The following is a 15,866-nucleotide window of genomic DNA, read 5'->3' as shown; positions in this document are numbered from 1 at the left end:
TATGGTTTCAGGGCAGAAGGGAAGCAATGCAGAAGGACTCCTGCCCACTCCTGACAAGCAGGTAGAGCAAGACCAGCGTGGGTGGAGCTGGTGGGATGGTGAAGTCTTGCTTGCTCCTGGAAACGTAATGCTCAGCAGCCCAACCTCTCGGCGCCAGGCTCCAGTATCCTGCAGCGGGCACCAGCCCAACGCTGGCCTCTGACCTGGTGTGCTTTCCACTCTGCGAGCAAGCCTTGGCCTCCTGCAAAACTGTCTGAGCAGCTGCTTGTGCAGCACAAACCACCTGAGCTGGCAGCTGAAACCCATCCAGCAGCGAACAACAGCTCTGAGTCAGTCCATCAGTTCCTCTTTGGTCAACAGAAATGAAGATGCCAAGAACTGAGCGAGTGTCTGACCTGCAAAAGTGGTCCCTCTGAAAGGGGACACTAGTGGTAGTTGTGTTTCGGGGGTCTGTCACCTCCCTTCCACTGGACAAAATGACTTTTGTCTCCCTGTGCCTACGTTTTCTGAGCTCTCCCAACAACTAACGTTTAAAAGATTTGTCCTTTTTTTTTTTCATAATTCAAAGCCAAGCGTATGTCAAGAACACACAACAGAAACGAGGCGGAGTTGAAAAATATACTGGTCACTTTTTATTGAGCACCAAAGTGGCAGAACCTGTACATGTCTAAGCACCAGGGGCACAAGCCTGGAGTTGCTGCAGATCCTGGGCTGCTGCAAGGCAGAGCAGCTCCACTGGCAGCACCGGCAGCGCTCGCGGATCTGGAAGGCCATGAGCATTGCTAGCACACGGTGATACACGTCAAGTTTGTTATAGCACCAAACATGCTTTGAAGTGGACATGGAAACATTAAAAACAACCTACACTAGTGATTTCCTACTGTGCTTCACAAGGCTGTTGTTAAGCCGTTTGTTTTTGGAGAGAAGACAAGCTGAGGACAACTCATTTGGTCTGTGTTTTCGTTTCAACGTGTGATGGATGTCAGTGTTGAAAACACAGCATTTAGACAAGTCTCTTCTGTGGCTTTTGTTTCTGAGTTTGACAATGAATAACTTGAGAAGAATTAACTTGAAAAAAACCCCCAAGCATTATAGCACCATGAGGAAGGGTGATGTCTTTGATAACACCCAGTAAACAGAAATTCATCAACAAATTATTAACCTGTCAATTTTCTTCTTTAGAAATTCCTTTTGCAAGTAGAAAATATCTTTATCATCCCATCCAACCAGGTGGTCAGGTATGTGCGTTTGTAGCTACGAGAAAGCAGACACTGAAGTGAATGTGTCCACTCAAATTAAGTATATTTTTGGATGCTCTGCAGGATTAGGTTGAGATCTGAAATTTTAATCTTGCAAAGTTGTTAATGCTCAACAGAAGTTTTTCAACTAGATCCTCACAGGTTTTTAGGCACTGAATTTTTTATTTTAAAATAGAACAAATTGGCATTTACTCTTTGGGTCCTATCAGTAACCACTGAAGGGCTTCGCTTATTTAATCAGAATTTGATTTTTCTGCAAAAAGTAACGCTGAAAAAAATCAGTCCACTTCACTGGGCAGCACCAAGGAACAAGGCTGCATTAAGACTTTCATTATGACCTGTGTTGCTTTAAGTTGTCAAGTAATGTCAGTGGCAAAGTGGCAAGTTTCTGGCCTGAACTGAGATTAGAACTATAAAATATGGATGGACTCCTGTCTCTCAGCAGGAGTTAAGATATCATTGTGTGAAGTTGTATATGATAAAATTGTAGAAATAGATCTGTCCAGATATGGTGTCTCATTTAATAACTAGAACATGGAACAAAGGCACAAAGAAGTGAATGGAACTCAACAAATGAAGATATTTAGGAAAATGTGGAGCCCTTCATCTGTTCCATTGCTCTGCAAAGCATCAAGGACTGTGCCTGTTTATGATAGGAAACAGAAAAGCAGTTTGGCATCTTTCATCTCTCCAGCTGCAAATGTCATATGCAAAGTATCAAGCGTTTTATAGGCATCTTAGCTTTGGCTTAAACCATTTGGTGAGCGGAAAAAAAAAAAATCCCATGGCTTGTGGGTGGAAGCAGGCACTTGTATTTGTGAATTGGGTATTTATATATAACGCTACTACTCTGCATATTAAAATGCTAATTTTATGCATGCAGATGGGGACATGTACTAAACAAGGGAGCAAATGTGGCTTCTTTTGCCTAGCAATTCTGGCAGATTTGTCAAAATGAAATGCAACTGTCCCTTTACAACTGCCACAGAAAAGGAAAACATTAATGGAAAATGTGTTTTCCATTTTATAATGCTAAACAGCTAAAAGAAGCTGTAAGACTCAAATACAAATAACTTGACCTTAAGGATTTATGGAAGTCAAATAAAGGTACAGTTGCCCATCTGCCAGACAATCCTTTTAATCATACAAATTTATCCTGCTTTTGCTTTTCTAATATGTGCCACAAATAATCCAGACTTCAGCCTTCTTGCTGAGGTTTTGCAGGTACAAAAATGCAGATGTACATTTTGTGAGAATTAACTGTGCTGGCTAAAAACAACAACAACAAAAGACCGACACGCCTGTATGTCTGCTTAGATACTGTAGAAAGAAATATATTCCATCATTAGCTCTTGATCTGCTGCTCACCAGACTGATAAGCTAAAGGAAAGTAACTTAAAAAACCCCATCTATAAAACCTGGTATGCTCCTAGCTCAGAGTTCTTCAAATTCTTAAGATTTTAGGTTTAGGCTTGTAGACTGGATGTCAGACCTGGTGAACCCTAGGTATAAATAGGAAAAGAATAAACCTGCAGGTTTCTTCGAACTTTAAGCTTATGAAGAGGCTTACTTAAAGTAGTTGTTTGAGATCAGCAGCCACTGGATTTGATCCAGAGAGCCCTTTTAGTCTTACAGTTTTGCCTATTTTAGTGTAGCTTAGATAAGATATTTAGGTACAACTCTGACGTCACTTCATTTTTATAATACTGAGTTATGTTCAAGGTCATGAAATCTGAATCGGTCACATAACACACACATAAAGGGCAGGCTCAGCTCCAGCAACCTGATAATGGTCCTGTGGCTTATAGGGATCTGCCTGGAGGTATTTGCATTTCATTGGTAGAAGGGCAGCTCATAAACGGTGTGGTTTCTTTCAGAGGATCACATTTCTCCCTCTCCTAATAGCTTAAAATCTAGACTCATCCTGTTCCTTGAATAGCGAAGTCTTTTTATCACTGATGGGCAGGGATCAGGGTAATGCTGGAGACGTGCTCGTGGAGACTTGGGACCAGAATTCTTCCAAAACAGAAGACTCTTCAGTAAAGCATTCCTTGACAGCTGCTTAACAGAGTGATCCAGCTGGGTTGAAAATCAAACAAAGAAGAGGAATTAAAATATTTATCCTTCCTGGGATGTTTGCACAGAACTTGTCCTTATGTAGCTGTGTAATCTTAACAGTCAGCCTGATGTAGGTTCATAAAAGACACACTGAACTACTTTGTTTTCATAACTGTCAGTTAAGCTGAATTTAGTTTTAAAGTGAAGCTGAAAGTGTTGAGAAAACCATCTTGGGACAGAACCTTTGGTGTAATAAATATTTTCATTCTTGACTAATTCAAAGTCTGATAAAATGATTGGAGCTTTTCCAATTGGCTTCGCTCTGGTCAGATACATGAGTGCATCACACTGTTCAATGCAACTGTTCACAGACATAAAGTTATCCCACAAAATCACCCATGCACCTAAGGATAGGCAAGACTGATCCTTATTGCAACCAGTTCATAATAAAGAGCTTTCTAATTAGTCTTGGGGAGCAGTTATATTTCCATTAGAAGAAGCCTTTAAACAGAAAGTTTAAAGTCTTAAGGCACATGAAGATTTGAAGCATTTATTTTTCATCCTGAAAATAACTCCAACCTCTAAACACCCACAAGGCAAAGGTTATTCTAAGAAATCAGGTGCATCTTGTGAAATTAGAATAAGAAAGGGGAGGGGGAGAGTAAGAGTTGGGAAAGACATTAAATTCTGCGTGGGCAGTTTGCAGAGCTCAATCTCCAGTGCCACAGATTCTCAGGATACTTTTACAGCACCATCTGTTTGTTGGCATAGGTGTTTCATGGAGCCAGCACCGTAGTTTTAAGGTGATGTCCATATATTGGCATTTTGATGAGAGGTAATTTCACCCTCAAACAACCATTTCTTTGAATAATTGCATACTAAGCACTGACTAGTTTCACCCAGCTTTCCCTTTATTCACAGGACACTTACCCAGGCACACCTCTGATTAGCCTAAATGCTTCTGCTGGTTTTTCACATAGCCAACCACATTGTTGGAATTGCTCCCTGTAAAACAAATATCAGCAAAGTCAGATTTTAAGTTAATGTGTGGCAAATGTTTTCTCAAGATTGTCTAAGCAGTACAGTTTTACTGGTCTCATTGTTTACCAGTTCTCTGGGAGAGCTGTGATAGCCTGCTGGACAGAGGAAAGGAAATCCTTTCACAGTTTCATCAGCTAAACTGGCCAAATTTGGCTGTTCATAAATACCACATCAAAGATGTTGTCGAATTATATCCGAATATCACTTCCAATCTGATCTGACTCTTCCCCTGTAGATCCAAGAGTTAGCAGAAACCTTGAACTTTAAGGCCATAAGAAAAGAGATCTTCTGGAAGATCCTCCTGCTTTCTTTGAGACAGGTATCTATCAATTTTCTCAAGGGACCTGACACCTCTTGTGGCTGCAGATAACACGGGACTGATTCACTGGGCTCCAGTCATCTCTTATCACATACCACAACACAAGCTCTTGGCAAAAGAACCTGGTTTTGACAGAGTTCTCTGTTCATCCACAAGGAGTCCTGGTCCATGAGCAAAGCTCCAAAAATATACTTAAAAACAACAAATGGTTATTGGATTGGGTGTTTCTCACCCTTTGGGTGGGAACCCCTGTCAGAAGGCTGCACCATTTAACATCCTGTGCTGCAGCTGGAGATACTGATTTTCAAGAGTCCACAGTCAGGGCATTGCAGATCTTAAAATAAGATCTTTTGACTAAGGCATAGAGAATTGGGGGCTAAAGAATCTTGGTTGGCTATGTACACAGCTTCATTTCATAAGCAGCAAATTCCTTGTAAGCAATGCAATAACTTATAATAATAAGCTTAATAATAGCAAACACTTCATGCCAGCAGCTTACCAAAATATTCCTTGTAATATTTATGCCTTAGATTGCGTCCATCTGAAAAAGAAGGTACGTAATGAGAACGTATCCAGTCAGCCTTCGTTCTTTGTGTTAAACTCCAGCCTTCTGTGTATAGCACAGAGAAATTATAGATAGGGAAATAATAACCTCACAGACAAGAAAATAAAAGATCTCTGTAGCTGAAGTAGTGTAGGCTGCTATAAACCTCTTATAAAACTGTTTAAATTATTGAACTATGTGAACACAACTCGCTTTCCCTGACTGGTTGACTGCTGACCACTAGCATGCTATTTTCTTTTCAGTAGCTGTGAGTCAAAGAACCACAGATTTTCTCAAATGAAGGAAAATTTGGGTAAAATTTAAGGCCATCTATTAGTGTTTTACATGATTCAAGTTCCAGCTAGGTTATTCTGTTTACCATTTATATAATTATTTAAGCTCTTAGAAATACCTCATGTCTAAGAGCCATACAGCTATACATTACATTAATTACCATGGCTGGTATTAAAGAAAAAGTTATAAAAGAGATTATCAAAAAGCCCTGGAAAAAATATTAGTCTTTTATGGAAGCAGTTCAGAGATCTGGTTGATGCTTCCCCTGGCTTTTACAGTGATCAAATGGCAAAACTGATTTCATCTCATGTCTCTACACTGAGATGATTTGTAGCCCAGTGCAGACATACATATCCTACTATTCAATGAAGTTACACATACCTAGACATGTTATGAGCTTTCCTGGAAAACAGCTTGGCTTATATAAATTCCTTTATTGGGCAAATATGTCAGCAGAATAAAGAAAACTGTTTTGGATGCGGAAAGCAAGGTCAGAACTCAAAACTGGAATTTGAAACCCGTATTTCTTAGTTAAGTGTGTAGTAATATATAAAGATTTCTATTCTTTGTGCTGTGTAATAATGGCATGTGCAGATTACTACCTGCTCTGCTTACACAATCCCAGAGGACAGTGGCATACAGAGCAAACAAGAAGTGTGTCCCCTGCTTTGGGTACTTCACTTAGCTCAGCCAACACCAAGGGCATTAAAGACCTGAGATTGCTGCGCAGTGGGGACCGTCTCCCAGCCCAGCCGTCACACACTGTCCTGTGGCCTCGGGCTGCCCAGGAAGCCCATGAGAGCAGATGTACCACCAGCTCTTTCAAAGCCAGGGAGAGCACGCTGTCCCTTACTGGTGTGTGCATGACAGGAAAAGAAAGGGAGGGAGTTTTAGAGTCAACTGACCTGGATTTCCACGGAGCTTGATGCACTGGCCCCTGTTAGGGATTCCTTCAGCCGTGTTACCTGGGTTGATGATATGGCACTCATAGCCTGTGGGGCAATGCAGAGGCTCATCTCCATCCTCAGTGGTACTGCAGGCCTCAGCTGCAAAAGAAGCCTGCAGGTCATAAATCATGGCTTTAACACCCACAGGTAACCAAAATATGACAACATAGCCACCTTCCTCCGTATCTCCTCCCGGACAGGATCTCAGACTACTTCCCATGCAAGAGTACCAATGAGCTAATGCCTCCAAAGAAACCTGGCAGAGCAGGCGATCCAGTTCATACCTTACACAAAAACTGACCTGTCTAGCCCGGTACAGGGAGTTCAGGTCAGCCTGATTACCTGTAACAACACCCTCCCCACAGCCTGTTGTGCGGGGTCTGAGTGGGGGCTGGATAGCGGTGAAGGCAGACCACCACTGCCCACCATGCTCGCGCTGAGGGCTGCTCCCTCCAAGCAGCTGATGGTCTGTTCCAGCCAGTGTTTGGGGCTGGGTGAGGAATCAGGGAAACTTGACCAGGAAGCTGGCCGTTTGCCACTTTGTTCTTTGCTCCACACCCATTAACTTACTGATGAATTTTAAACCTCAGATATGACTCACTACGGAGTAAGGCAGTACCACCCCCTGCTACAAACAGGCTTTAACCCTCTTGACCCTCGATATCCAGCAGGTGCAGAGCAGAATAAGAAATAAAGCAAGACTCACAGGCAGTGTTTGTGTCCATTAAATGTACAAACTATGCAGGGACACTCCGCCCTTTCATTTGCCAGGATTTTAATTTCAAGGACCTCTGCTGTAATTCTCATGCTATGACTGATGGTTCTTATTTCACTAATTACTCCCTCAAGTGGAGATGAAGGTGTTAAGATAAGAACAAATAATGACAAGGATGGATGAGGAGGAATCTATTTTATCTTATTTCTAGCAGTGCAACTCCAATGAGCTGAAGGCAGAATTTTCTCTTGAAGAACTAGGAGTTTTCATAACAGATGAGAGTCAAGGTTTGGAGAGTCTGATACCATCTGTGTAAAACCAAAGAGGGTAATTTATTGGCACTACCTGTGTCTGACTAAAGCTGATCAAAAGCTGGAATAGCCTTTCCATGAAGAAATTAAGAACTTCAGGCATGCATACATCTGGGAATGTCTCAGAGAAGAAAACTTCTCTTCTGACCTCCCACTCCCTCCTTGTTTCAACTCAAGGTATTGGAAAAAATTAATTAAAAGACCTTTCCCTATGGAATTAACCTGAGAAGCCCAATCTCATTAGCAGTCTCCAAGCTTAGATGCTCCCAGCTCCATGTCAGCTTGATGCAACTCTGCAGAAGTTTGCCAGGGCTCTTGTTCAAACCAGCCTTCAGACCCGTGAGCCACAGCCCCAGCCCAAGGCATCTGTGCGATGAGGACACTCCGGACTGAAAGATCTCATAATCCAACTCCACCCACAGTCTATCAGGAAACTGGCAGAAAATACGTGTATCCTGACAAAGCCTTATTCTAAAAGAAAAATATATATTTCTACTTATTTCAAGAATAGATATAAATCTAGTTCTCTGCAGTATTCCTAGTGCTCTGCTGGATAAGCCATATCCATAAAGAGTAACTGATTTACTGCTCCAGAAACTAGCCCCCAACACCACACAGAGTTATTCCTACGGAAACTCCAAGCATCCTCAGCATGCCAACATCCATGGCAAACCCCATGTATGATGAATATATTATTTAGTGCCTTTGCATAATTACTGATATCACAGAGAAGAAAGTGAAATGTATTGTACCCTGTAAGACTTCCTCTGGTCCATCCAGAAGCCACCCATTTCCTCCCAGCCAGCGGGGTTTGGGCTGAACCAACCAGTCTAAAACTGTAAAAAATAGAAACAAGAAACCAGAGTCAAGCTGGAGTAGCCATAGGGCACACAGTTACGGAAAAGTCACGGATTTCCTCTAACAGCCAGCGACAAGGCTGCCAGGCTCCTGAAGGATGGATCTGAGTTTTTAGCAAGATACTTATATTTGTGCTCTTGTTGTTCCAGTGGCAAGAGAGCCATGGGTGTTATCCCACACAAGAACCGGGTGTCATGAAGGCCAAAGTAGCTGTTGTTCCCCATCCTCCATTTCCATGGCATGGATTAGCTGAGATGGCTGCTTCGCTTCTGTGAGGACTAATTCAGATTGGGATTACTTCTTTTCCTGAATTTATAATCCCAGGAAAAGAACAAGCCTCAAGTGATTTCTACCATTTGTGTTGGTAGAAATTTTGCAAGACCAGCTGGCCTTAGATAATTTTTTGATTCACCAGTCATCCCAGAAATCAGAAGTGTGGAACTGAAGCTTTATCCTCAACTCACAGTCACACCATGCCTCCCACCCAAGACCCAATGCACATGGGGATGACTACGCTAATTTCTGCACGCTTCTCTCTACCAGTTTGATCACTGGGCCCACTCTACCTGGCGGTGGCTGTACGGACTCCAGGCAGGCGTAGATGCACCCGTTGTAACAGCAGCGCTTGTGCCTTTCACACTCTGAATCCGACCGGCAGCTGGGCACCTCGCAGGCTCGGTCAGGCAAAGTCTGGGGTGGCGGGGGGCAGCGGTCATTCTTCTGGTAGTGGGAACTGTGAGAATGAAGAGGGTACTCATAATCCTTGCAAAGAAAAGAAAAGGAAACAAAGGTTTGGCATAAGGTGAATACCAAACATCCCATCAGCTGAAACAGAAGAGGGATTTTCAAAGTGGTTTTCAAATATTCATTAGAGAGAATTAACTGTTCAGGCCCCCAGCCCTGTCTTCAGCACACTAAAGAGAGAGCTACACGAGCACCTTAGCACACTGCTTTGGAAACACCAAACCACCAACTGATTGTGTGGAACTCATTTTATAATCAAGGTTACTGTAATGACAATGAGGAAGTAAAAAATAAAACCCTTCAAAGTCTTTTGCAGTCTGTCTGGGAAACAGAGAGAAAGACTCCAGGCACCCTCATGACAAGCATGTCAAAACACTTTGAGAGTAAAGCAGTGGAAATGGTGACACTGTGTTGCTTTGAGGTTATGTCCCCAATAGGACCTGGAACTAATGTTGCAGGTAGCACCTGTCTCCTCAATAGGCTCCTTCTACCTTCAGCACTTTCTTCTGGACCTGAATTTATAGGGGAGTCTGTTAATCTTATCCACTGTGGGGTCCTGGGTTGCTAAATTAGAGACCATTTCTAAAACATTAGATGACCTGGGTGAGATCCGTGTGGGTGATGTCAGTCTAATCCCAAAGAAAATGAGGCTGTGTTTGACTATAGCAGGAAGGAGCCCAGCTGCTCATTGAACGCTGAAAGGACAAGGGAGATTTAAAGTGGATTAACAGGCACAGGATTTTACCAGAAACATTTATAAGAGGCAGCATTCAGATATTATTCACGCTGGCAGCATTTTAGCAAGAAGCCAACTGCCTCCGACAGGTGAATCACTCAAGCCCACTCCTTTCTCACCTGTGGCTAAACTGCTCATCTCTGGGCTTGAGCTCAGCTCCCCAGAGCAGCATAAAGTACTCAAAAAGGAAAATCAGTTCTCAGATACTGATTTGGATTCTGGATTTGCACTTTTAAAAGAGATCAGCATCTAGACAGCAGTGTGAAGTGAGCGCTGCCATGCACTCACTAGCAGGTTGTTGAGTTTAAGAGTCCAATATATACTTGACCTGATCTCTTGTGTTATGAAATCAGTGACGAACAACTGGGGTTGCTATTCCAAGAAACATGGTGCAACTGTCCCCGAGGGGGTCTCTAGGAAATTTCACCATCAGGCTATGGAGAAATTTGAGGTAAGATTAATATCCCTCTTTATCTACATCCTGCTACATCCTCATTGTTGAAAGCTCCCAATGGCTTCTGTGAAGCATGTGTGCCATTGTGAAACAGCATGTCCCCACATGTACTGTTCAAAAAAATGTCCTAGGAGAGGCCCCAGGAGGTTCATTGCCCTGGGGACTGACCGCTGGCCCACACGGCCTCTGCTGCTATGTGTGACCGAGCAGCAATCAATTACCCATGATGGTGAAAACAACATCATCTTCACTCCCTTGGGATAACTTATAATGTAGAGAATGAAAGCAATCCCAAGGGACAGCAAAAGAACGAGTGATGTATATTGTTTGTGGACTGATGTGAGAAATTTTACTTCCATATTGTATATAGCATTGAATTGGATGGATAAGGTGGTGGTTTTCACACCAAAGCTGACCTCCGTTCTTTGAGCCATAGCTAGGGGGAAATGAAGAGCAGAGGAGTTTCTCTGGTGCCTGGTTGCACAGTGATTGTCAGCCAATGCAGAAGTATAAAGAGAAGTCAGAAGTCAGGATGATTACAAGTTTTAACTTCTGTTACAAGGTGTACATGAAGGAAAATCCATATCCTTGTTATAACTGATTAAATAACACCTGTGTGTGTGTCTGTGTGTGAGAGACAGAATTCCTCATATCTCCACAAACAACAGCCTCCTGCCCCATTCCCAGGATCAGCCTGCTCTGTTCCAAATATCAATTAAGAATTTTCTTCTGCTTTTCCTTAGTTGTTTCCATTCAGTGAACAAGAAACTGCTCAAAAACCCTTCTGTGAGGTTGTTTTCTCATGAGTCGATAGGCTGTTTGAACCATAAAATAGGTTTGAAAAAAATATTTCCTTAATGATGTTTCCAATGTTAAAGTGTAAAACAAGGTGTAAGCTATCACATCATCCCATTCCTCAAAAGCTGAAAACACTCCAGCTTTGAAATAATGTGCTTTTGAATTGAAGATATTGCAAGTTTAGCTTTTTTTTTGCAGTTGTTGGATTGTAAATAGAGAAAATGTCTGGATCGAGTATAGTTTTGTGACATAAGAGAGCATTTAACAGTAAATCTATTCAGTTCTAAACATTTAACAGGTCTCCTTGTTGGAGGGAGCATTCATCCTGGAAGGTCACAGTTTACTATTCTATCATTTGAAATGTCAGCTGTAGACTGAAATGTGACCAAAATAATATTGGCCAATAATGGATACATGAGAAAAAATACACCAGACTCCAAACAATTACTGCAGTTGCTTCACAGATGATTCAGAAACCAAGAAGCCAAAATTGCAATGAACAGTTGGCTCAATGAATGAGATTTCCGTTTGGGAACAATATAACAGTTTTAGCCAAATAACTTTGTACCTCATGACCTCCTTGCCCATTTTCTCTGTTCACCTATTGCTCTGGACCCCTGTCTTTCAAAACCTTATGGTCAAAAAAGTATTTTTTTGTGCATTTCATCTAATAAAACCATTGCCACTGGTATATGTATGCATAAACCATCCCAGTGGGAAACAGGATTCCCTCATTCCCAAAATAGCCTGGTTAAGGATGTCTCCAGGTACGGTCTTTTTAAAAGGTCTCCCAGGATTCACAGTTTGGCTGAAAGCATAGCTTGGATTTCTTATTTTTACAGATTGTGACAGCAGTTAAAATTTCCTCCTTTAAGAATATTTCTCAGTGCAGGAGGGAAACTGCTCTTTCCCATGGAGAATTATTATATCATTTTAATGACAATATCTGCTTTGGAAATATCCAGAAACAAAGTAAGGGGAAAAGTTCAGAGTTCAGCTGAGGAACCCTGGAGGTCAGTAAGGATGACTAGGAAAAACCTGAATGCAATCACTCACTCTCAACCCATATTTTCAATAGTAACTGGGATGCAGTCTGCCTCCAAAAAATCCCAGCTCTGTTCTATAATTTGTGCCTGAAACTGGACCCTGGGCTTGTGACAAAGCACAGTTCTCTGTTAATTCATATTCTGCATGGCCACCCCCAAGATCACGCGTGAGGTTTATTCCCAGCCTCCAGTCACCAGTTCTTCCCCTGTCAGGTATTTCCAAACACTGGACATAAACCACCTTTTCTCTGAAACAATACACAGTCAGGAGGAATTTAGAGGCCTCCTATATTTCTAGCAAAGACCTGGAAAAACACAGATCGTCAGTGATCAAAGTTGCAAATATCAGACTTAAGGAGGGTTAAAAAATCTAAAGGACAAGATCAAAACAATATGAATAATATTCTCCTGTTATTGTCTCTGGATTATTAGTTTTGGTTCTGGTATCTGTAGTACTAGAAGATTGTTGCAAAATTAGGGTGAGCTCAAAGAATATGCACGATAGTGATTAGAGGACTGGAAAGCAGGGAATACAGTGTGAGACATAAGTGTGCATGCAGGTTTCAAAGGGGAGGCTGAGGGCTGCTCTGCTCATACGTTACTCTGAGGTATATGAGGGACAAATCTCATGGGAGGTGTGCTAATCTGGCAGATGAAGAGGGCATCTGAGTGTTGATTTATGACAGCTATCTGGAGGGTAAGTAAACTGTTGGAAGAACATAACAGCAGCTGTGAGGAATTCTTCACTTCTGGAAATCTTTAAAAGAAGGCTGGATTTTTTTCTAAAATGCTTGATGCAGTTGACACTGCAACAAAATCAGGACTGCCCCAGTTTTCCTAATAGACATGTGGGTGTCCTGATAATGAACTGAAGCCCATTACTAGGTACCTCCCTCCCTCTGCCCTTTGGGAACAGCCAACAGACTGTGCAGGGGCTTCAGAACACCAGCTGCAAATCACTAAACTTGACAAATATCCCTCTGGCTGTAAAATACATGGTTTTGCTAAAAGCTGGAAGCCCAGCTCCTCCATCCCACTGTGACTGTCATTTTTTATTTCTCACTGCACTGTCTCCTCTTTCTTCCTTCTCTGCTCCCACTTGACCCCTCCTTGCCCACCAACACCCTTCCTCAGACACCTTAATGAAAAAATCCTGGCCAGACCTCAAGCCAGCTCCTCATCGTAACACCTGCTCGGCATCCTGCGACCAGCGGTTTGGTGGATGCATTCCTCCTGCTGTAGACTCAGATTTTTTGGACTCAGACAACGTTAACTCCCAGTCAACTCCCTACCTCTCACTGCCTCCTTCCCCTCGAGACCTTGCCCGTGTCCTTGCGGCGGTCCCACAGGGATGTCTATGGCCATCTCCTGGATGGCTGTATGTTGCTGTAAGCACCTCCATCTGCTATCCCTCTATCCAAGTGACTCACAAATCAGCTGTTCCACCCACAGCCTCTGATTTTTGAACTGTAAGGGAACATACAGCATTTGGTACAAAATAAAACATCTCTCTGAGAAACAAGAGGGGCTGCCAAAACACTCTTGGTGGACAAGAGGGTGGAGGGCAGATGCCTTTCTCCTTACGAGGCTTTGAGAAGAAGGAAAAAGAAAAGCATTTTCTGTTTTCCCTAGGTAAGATGTTTCTGTCAATATGAGAAATTCTAGCTGAACTTGCCAGATCAGTAGCACCTGGATTCATGGCTGCCAGAAAAAACAGTCCTTTGAAGAACTGCAGATTGAAAGAAGAGGATATATCCTCAGGGGAGCAGGCTCTGTGCCTCCACAAAGCACATTATCTGAAGATCAACATGTAAATTCCTGTTCTACTCCTGTCCTATCTCTCTAGGTCATTTACTTCATAGCTCCTATTGAATTTGAGCTTTGCATTGAAATATGACAGAAGAACATACTAATAAATACACTTTCCAGTGAGTGATTTTGCAGGAAACACAGGTCTTCACGTCACCATTTTGCAATTAAAGTGCAAACCAGATGATACTCTGTCCCAAGGGAGGCTACACTGAAGAAAATTTCTTGTTGCAAAATACTGGGGTGCCTTTCAAATATTAGCACAATGCTTTCTGCAAAATTTCAAGGAGAGAAGAGCACCATATTTCAGTTCATTCAGCATGGGCAAAAGACACGTGTCACAATTGTGAATCAGCAGTCACACAAACCAAATGTAGCTGTCCCCAAATATTACTGTAGAAGTCATGGGCAAAAAAGCAACCTTTTTAAATTAAAAGCTTATACATGTGGCCACACAAAACAGATGGAGCAATCCTCATGTAACACCAAGGAGCTGTTTATGTACATGTAATGGCTGGAGGATGCAATCAAACCCGAGCATGAGAAAACAGACTAGCTGGGGCTTCCACCTAAGTGATTCAAGGGGCAGAAGCCTTGGGTCAATGCTGGCTTCTAAAGGGACTTTAATGGAGTAAGTAAAAATTTCAAATTCAATATTTTTTCCTTCTAAACAGCAGGTCATGAAAGTCAAGCTATAAAATTATTTTCCTTTTTTTTTTTTTTTTTTCTAATTTCCTCTGTTTTTTTCCAATTTCTAACAGTCTCTTGGCCCAGATGCACCAGAACAAGACCCAGCACCATCGTCTTCTCCACTCTCAGTAAATTGTTGCCACTTCAGCTTCTGCTGCTCTAAGTACCACTGAAGATTTGGAATGTAGGTTTTGCGTTCCCCTCTTCCCATTCATGCTCCCCTTGCTGCCCTATGAAGTTTCATGGAAAAGCAGCACTGGCTGCTGTTCCAATCTCTTCTCCTGCTCCAAGTGTGCTTTACCAGTTTCCCATTGCAGCAGCTAGGTGGCAAAAGTTTAGTACAGCCTGGGAAACTTAATGCAACCCTTTTGTAAAGAGACAGCCTGCATATTCAAATACTTCTTATCCTAAAATGATATACACATGTAAAAAAACCTCCTCTCACGGTGAGGATACCCAGCTCCCCTCAAATCACCCCACCACACTTTACTCACATCAAATTTCTCCGTCATTTTCAGATGTAGAGCACGCTTCCAGAGATTCCTTGCACAGCCCGAATCTGGCAGCAAAACTAAGATACACAAGGCTGCAGTGAAGATCTTTTTACAGAAATGCACCTCTGACAGCACCCTGGAGTCCATTTTCCCAAGGACAGTTGAAATAAGGAGCCTGGCTTTTGGGATCCAGACGATTCAGAGTCTTGGCAAGGAGGGAGGGAGACGGGGAGGGAGGGAGAGCGAGGGCTGATCGCTGGTGAGAGCTGCTTTTCGCTGCGCAGCTTCTGGGAAGGGAAAGGGGAAGGAAAAAAGAAAAAAAAAAAAAAAAAAAGGAGCCCACAAGCAGAAGCCAGGAGCTGCTGTTGAACTTCTTACTTCTTTACTCAAAGTTAGATCAGGTTCTCAGCTCACATGTTCACACAAAGCACATGCTCTCTTTGAATGATAGATGGGAAGATTATTTGGAAAGATTATTTTTAGACCTTTGTTCCCAACATCTGGCATCCTCAGAGAGCCCCATTCAAAGCCAAAGCGTGGGATCAGATGACAGCTGCCGCAGGGGGAAATAAAGGTCTTGGAGGGGTGGGTTCAGCAGCTTCTAGCAAACAGCTCACCCAAACTTTCCAAGCTACTTGGCTCTCCTTTTGTGTGCTTCCCACTGTGCCCTGAGCTGTGGTTTTGGATTGTGTTTTGACAAAGTGATAACCTCATATGAAGACTGCTTGAAGGAAGTTATTTAAAGACAT

General features: G+C 42.5%; 1 protein-coding gene across 1 annotated transcript; it reads right to left on the bottom strand.

Annotated features, from left to right (window-relative positions):
* Positions 1-609: 609 nt before the first annotated feature.
* Positions 610-15,605, bottom strand: WFDC1 (WAP four-disulfide core domain 1). The gene is made up of 7 exons (XM_032990711.2): positions 15,118-15,605; positions 8,913-9,108; positions 8,241-8,324; positions 6,421-6,561; positions 5,177-5,218; positions 4,248-4,322; positions 610-3,338 (listed from the first exon to the last, which is right to left on the bottom strand). Exons 1-6 carry the CDS (start codon positions 15,262-15,264, stop codon positions 4,264-4,266), a joined length of 669 nt encoding a protein of 222 aa, XP_032846602.1. The 5' UTR covers positions 15,265-15,605; the 3' UTR covers positions 610-3,338; positions 4,248-4,263.
* Positions 15,606-15,866: the final 261 nt, after the last annotated feature.

The sequence above is a fragment of the Tyto alba genome, unplaced genomic scaffold (genome assembly GCF_018691265.1).
Source record: "Tyto alba isolate M040663 unplaced genomic scaffold, T.alba_DEE_v4.0 Super-Scaffold_26, whole genome shotgun sequence".
NCBI lineage: Eukaryota > Metazoa > Chordata > Aves > Strigiformes > Tytonidae > Tyto > Tyto alba.
Note: the sequence above shows the minus strand (reverse complement) of the source record. Positions and strands in the feature narration are given on the sequence as shown.

Coding starts and splice junctions, on each gene's coding strand:
- WFDC1 (XM_032990711.2), bottom strand. CDS start 15,264: ATGGACTCCAGGGTGCTGTCAGAGGTGCATTTCTGTAAAAAGATCTTC. Junction 9,109..15,117: donor AAATGACGGAGAAATTTGAT/GTGAGTAAAGTG, acceptor TTTCTTTGCAAG/GATTATGAGTACCCTCTTCA. Junction 8,325..8,912: donor GTCCGTACAGCCACCGCCAG/GTAGAGTGGGCC, acceptor TATTTTTTACAG/TTTTAGACTGGTTGGTTCAG.